Source organism: Antechinus flavipes, unplaced genomic scaffold (genome assembly GCF_016432865.1).
Source record: "Antechinus flavipes isolate AdamAnt ecotype Samford, QLD, Australia unplaced genomic scaffold, AdamAnt_v2 unplaced_scaffold213, whole genome shotgun sequence".
In the NCBI taxonomy this organism is placed as follows: domain Eukaryota; kingdom Metazoa; phylum Chordata; class Mammalia; order Dasyuromorphia; family Dasyuridae; genus Antechinus; species Antechinus flavipes.
Window position 1 is genome coordinate 3,206 of NW_026262056.1, and position 5,789 is coordinate 8,994.

At 30.9% G+C, this 5,789-nt stretch overlaps 1 protein-coding gene across 1 annotated transcript; it reads right to left on the minus strand.

Moving 5' to 3' along the window:
* Window positions 1–538: 538 nt before the first annotated feature.
* On the minus strand, window positions 539–5,034 carry LOC127543325 (ewing's tumor-associated antigen 1 homolog). The gene is made up of 2 exons (XM_051969367.1): window positions 3,818–5,034; window positions 539–1,618 (listed from the first exon to the last, which is right to left on the minus strand). The coding sequence occupies exons 1-2, from the start codon at window positions 5,022–5,024 to the stop codon at window positions 1,500–1,502; spliced, it is 1,326 nt and encodes a 441-aa protein (XP_051825327.1). The 5' UTR covers window positions 5,025–5,034; the 3' UTR covers window positions 539–1,499.
* Window positions 5,035–5,789: the final 755 nt, after the last annotated feature.

Consider the following 5,789-nt stretch of genomic DNA (forward strand, 5'->3'; position numbering starts at 1 on the left):
TTCCTGTTCAACAAGAACTGTTCGGTTCTGCACACAAATATTGTATCTAGGATATACTGTGACATATTTAATATGTATAGGACTGCTTGCAATCTGGGGGAGGGGGTGCAGGGAGGAAGGGGAAAAGTCAGAACAGAAGTGAGCGCAAAATAATGTTGTAAATAATTACCCAGGCATGGGTTCTTGTCAATAAAAAGTTATATTAAAAAAAAAAAAAAAGCACCTGAGCAAATAAATATAACTTTTAAGAAGTCCTCCTGAAGTTAAGGATCACTCATACATATCATGGAAGATTCTGATGCAACCAAAGAAATACACTGTGTAATTTGTGTAGTATAACAGTTAAGCCAGAGGCTAGGAAGACTTCAGTTTAACTGCTGATTCTCACAGACTGTGTCATGCAAATCACTTAACCTATTAGGACTCTATACAACTTAAAACCAGAACACCCAGAGAAGTGCTACTCCTATTCTAATGAGATGATAACTATAAAAATCAAGGGAAGCAGAAAACAGGAAAACACATCATGGACAAAACCTCAGATAGATTAGTCTTTATTGGAGGTTCTTCAGATATTCCTGTCTGAGAATGATAAGTATTTCAACATAATTGATTTCCTCTATTCTTTATTTGATGCATTTTTAAAAGTTCTTTTGAGAAGAGGTTCATAGTATTCAGATTGCACTCATAACCAAAAAAGGTTAAGAATGCCTGCTCTGGAGATTAGATAACCCTTCAACAAAACAAAGATAAGTTTCTCTGTATTCTGTTTGCAATATTTATGTATAGTGATGTCTAGAATACTCTGATAGCTATCATTTTGAAAAAATTACTTTCTTAAACCAGTTTACTGAACTGGTCAGTTTCTTAAAGGAATAAATTATAAGTGGAACAATGTTTTAAGAGATACTGAAACTCAAAAGTATTTCAAGTTTGAAATGGAAAATATTTATTAATTAGTTACAATGGAATTAATTCCTTTATTTCTATCATCTCCCCCCAATACAAGTTGTATAAAAATTTGAGAACTTAATTTAAAAAATTAAGCAAATCAAATACTGAACCAAAAAAAAAAAATCAGAAAATGAGACCTTTATCATATTGCTAAGACCCAAGTTCTATAACAGGAAAAAAGGCTACTTGTTTTATGAAACTTAAATTTCACCTCTCTCAGAGATGATTCTCCACAATCACATTTTTAAAATTAACAATCTGCTAATAAAGTTATAGTACATAATTAAAATGTACATAAACACTGTAAATCTTGCAACCTTCTGGACCTTGCAAAACTTTTGTTAACTACCATATGAATACATTTGGGAAGAAAAGTTCGTTTACAATTGTAAACATTAAATAATAAAATAGAAGTCTATGCTTTATAAGTCAGTATCAAATTTCTCATAGAGAAACCAAAAAACAAAATATTGGCCATCAAGGATAGATGTCAAGTCTTTAACAAGTCTTCTCTTTTAAACTGATTTTTCATCCAGAAAATTAAATTAAGTATGTGCTGTATTTATAAATGATGTCCGTGTTTTAGACATTCTTCGAACCAGAGCTTCTTGTCTTTTTCTTTGAATTTCTTCTGGGGAATACTTTCTATTTTTTTCTTCTTCCTCTGCAAATTAAAAAGACTTATTTTAAGTTTTTAATTAGGAAAGTGTCCTTTCAAATATTATTATTCTGTACTCAAATCTACCATACTAGCTTATCTAACAAAGGTAAATAGTTTGAGGAAAAAAAGAAAAGCAATGAAAAAATAGCTTTTGTATTGCTATGGGGGTCATCTATATCACCAAATTCAAACAACATTTGACTACCTACCAATTGTGGTCAACTCCATCTATTTCTGGTACTACAATATAAAACAATCTAAACTAGTACTCAAAAGATGAATATTCAGCTTTAACATTAAGCACTTATACATTGTACACAAAACACTAAACTAGGTACTGAAATTAAAAAAAAAAAAATGAGTCCAAGTATTTTACAAAAGTCCTGATATTCTCATGTTCAGTGATATTACTTTTACAACTTTTTTCTCCATCAGACTTTCAAATTTAAGCATTCATTTGCTGCTCAGGAAAGAATTGTTTAGAGTGATTTTTAAGATTAGTTAACTTGATAACTAATCAACTAAAAGATTTTATAGCATTTTTTTCTATTTTAAAATTTTTAAATTTTTAAAATTAATTTTTTGGTGCCTTTTATCTTTACACCACATCTTTGTATCACATAGGTAAAGTTTATAAAACTTTACATCACTATCTCTTTTCATCATTTCGGAAGAGGGACAACCCTTGTTTTAATATTTAAAGGATATAATGGATACAATAGCATTTTAAAATTAATGCCAGAAAGTATAATTTAAAAAACCTAAAGCTCTTAAAGCAAAACTTAAAACATGTTTTTTAACCAGGTTAAAATATGAATGTATTCATATAAAACATACTATACTTAAAATATATCACGCAATACCCATGTCTTCAAATAAAGCATCTAAGAAAGAAAAAAACCCCTCCCATTTATTAACAGTCAGCCCTTGTAAGGAGTCAAAGACCTTGATGCCAAGTATTGTATTCTGGAAGTTTACCACAATAACATAAAAGTACTGTTATTTTATTTTGAGCTGGACAGCTTAGAACAATATAAATTGGTAGAAATTTAAGTTTTCTATAGAAGCAAAAAATTTAAATTAGTAAAAATATTTTAGTTTAAGTATTCCTTTTTGATGAAAGACTATTATCCCCAATATATTCTGTGAAATGCACAACAGTGTAACTACTGAGTAAAGCTGTCTGCTTCATATATCTTAGCTTTATAGAACAGTAAGCAAAAATCCCTAATATTATCAGCAAGAAAATTTAATTTATACTAACATCTGGGCAATGACATCAAAATTCAATGCAAATTGGACCAGTCTTTGGTAGATAGTTTTGACAACCAGGACTAGGCCTTACCTATCATATCTATATCCTTCATTGTCAAAATTTTGCACCCCCCCCCAAAAAGATTAGCATGATCATCATAATTAGAATGACTCAATGTCAATTAACAATCACAAAAAGAATTTTTAAGAAAAACAGAATTTTAAAAAAAATGACCGTTAACTTTAATCATTCATATTTGTAGTATTAACAGGGGTGGTTGATTAATCCAAAATTGCAAACAATTCAATAAATTATTAACATCTGATTTTGGAACTAATTTCCAACAAAAGTTCAAGACAAATTTTTTTTAGTAGTTCCATGCAATCCCATTTTAGCTTTATTTTTAATTTTAAGTTCCTATGATGTATTATCAGGAAAGTGCATCATCTCAAAGTTTACTGCAAAGCACTACAGACATGCCTTTAAACTCTAATAATGCAAGAGTAATTTCAAATCAGCAGTTCTTTTTGAACAGTATATCAAGAGGAAATTGAGGCTTCAGAGATTGTTCTAGACAACATAGTTAATAAGTGGTAGATCTAAAACTGAAATGCAGACTCTCAACTTCAATTTTAATGTTTTTCTCATGGTACCATGTCCTAAGTAGGTAAATCCCAGTGACTTCCTGAGGTACAAAGAGGTTAATTGACTTCCCTAAAGTCACAGAGCTAGTGATGGGAATCTGAATGAAAGTTTTAAAGAAGAAAATTTCCTAATACAATTTGTTTTTGTAGAAAACATGCTTTCTCTCTGCTACATAGAATTAATTATAACTAGATGACTGAATTATAATTAAAAATCTCTCATATCTTCACCTCTATTCCTGGCAAAGGTGTGACACAGATACAATATAAGACAAAATTCTTAATATAATTTTTTGTACATACCTTTTGTAGGTAGTTCACAGGATTCAGAAAACTGTCTCTTCAAAAGTTGTTTTGGCATAGTCTCCCCAAATAAAGAATTTACAAACTGAGTTTTGCTTTTCTCTGAATGCTGTAAAATTTTGGTGTCAGATATGCTTCTTGATGCTATACTACTGTGACTAAGATGAGGAAAAGTCTGAGGATTTTTAATCTTTGTGAAAGAGTAACCAGAGGGGGTTGGAATTGATGTTTTGTTAACATGAGTCTCAGTTGTCACTGTACTATGAGAAAGAATCTGATTGTGTAAATTTCTTGAAGAAGCAATATCTGTATATTTGTGGTCTGAACTAACTGCCAAACTTAAATTTCCTGTAAGAATTGAGGACTTGTTCACCCCTACTCCTACCTTAGAATTATTCCAAGAAACATGTTGATTATGGTTCTGATAATTTGGGTACTGATAGTCTTTACTCAGATTTTTAGTATCTGTAGAATTTGCAGAACTTCTGTAATTTTTACCTTCTTTACATGTTAACTTGCCTGTTTCTACAACTTCTTTCACTGATGTTCCATGTGCAGAAAAATCACCTCTATTCAAATGTTTAGATTGCAGCAAATGGTATTCTTTTCCAGATGTAACTATATTATTAGTTTCCATGCCCAAATAGGAATTATAATTGACCTTTTGCTGATTTTCAGATCCTTGGTTGTCTTTTTCCAAGTCTTGTTGCTGTGTCAACTTTTCTACATGGTCACATGCTTGGTAAAGCAAATCATCATCATCATCATCTGCATTCCAAGACTTTTCTAATTCATGACATGCTTCAATAACTTCACTAGCAAGTTTAGGATCATTCCAGTCATCAAATAAAGAGCACTGCTTTGAAGCATCTTTCTTATTTAAGTTACAAAAATTGGTTTCATTAGATATTCTTAAAGAATTATTAGGATTTGTTTTAGTAGGCACATTAAATGACTGATAACAGTTAGGTGGATTTTCACTATCTCCCCTGGTTTGTGATTGAAAATTAGTATGCCTTCTGCCCAAAATAGACTCCTTTGCAAAAACTTGCACATTTGATCCACACTTAGGGTAAATAACCTCCTTTGTCTTTTGAATATTAGATGCAACTGAAAGCTCAGGATAACTAGGAATTTTGGTGGGAAAACTTGTCTTACTGAAATTTTTCTCATATTTCACTTCATTCTCAGTAGGTATCAATTCCATGGGCTCATTATTTGATGTAAATGAGCCTCATCATAACAAGATCATAGGGACAGATCTGAATCATCTCATTGTTGAGAAGAGCCACATCCATAGAATTAGTAATTGTATAATCTTGCTGTTGCCATGCACAGTGCTCATTTCACTTAGCATCAGTTCCTGTAAGTCTCTCCAGGAATCTTTGAAATCATCCTGCTGATCATGGAGCAGGGTTTTGCAAGAGTCATTGTTGAAAAATTATCCATGCATATGTTTTGAAAATAAAAAAGCTTTAATAAAAACATAAATCAAAAAAAGAAATGTTTAAGGATTTTCTTTTAAAAAGTGTATGTTTGGGAATGCCATTACTTATGGGATTACTTAAATATATATTTAGAAATATGAACCAAAAACATTACTTTTATTGAAAACTCTTGGGTCATGTAGAACTTTTCACCAAGGTGTCAGAATTTGATTATTTACTATTATACTTTCTCCAATAATTTTCCCATTTGATGCTTTATATCATGTGGCATTTGTTATTTTTTAAATGCTATTCTACTGTTAATAAAAGATCCTTTCATAAAGAAATGTTTTCCCTCTGAGCTGCTAGCCTACTTTCTCTTTTAATAGAATAATCTTATTGCTCCCAACTGTAGTCATGCCCTGAATCGGAACTGAAATATGTCTTCCATCTGTCCTTCAATTTAAATGCTTAATAAACTTTGTTAATTCTTGGATCCTGCTTAGATTATACTTCTATTTCCTTTACTTGTTAACCAAGCTGCA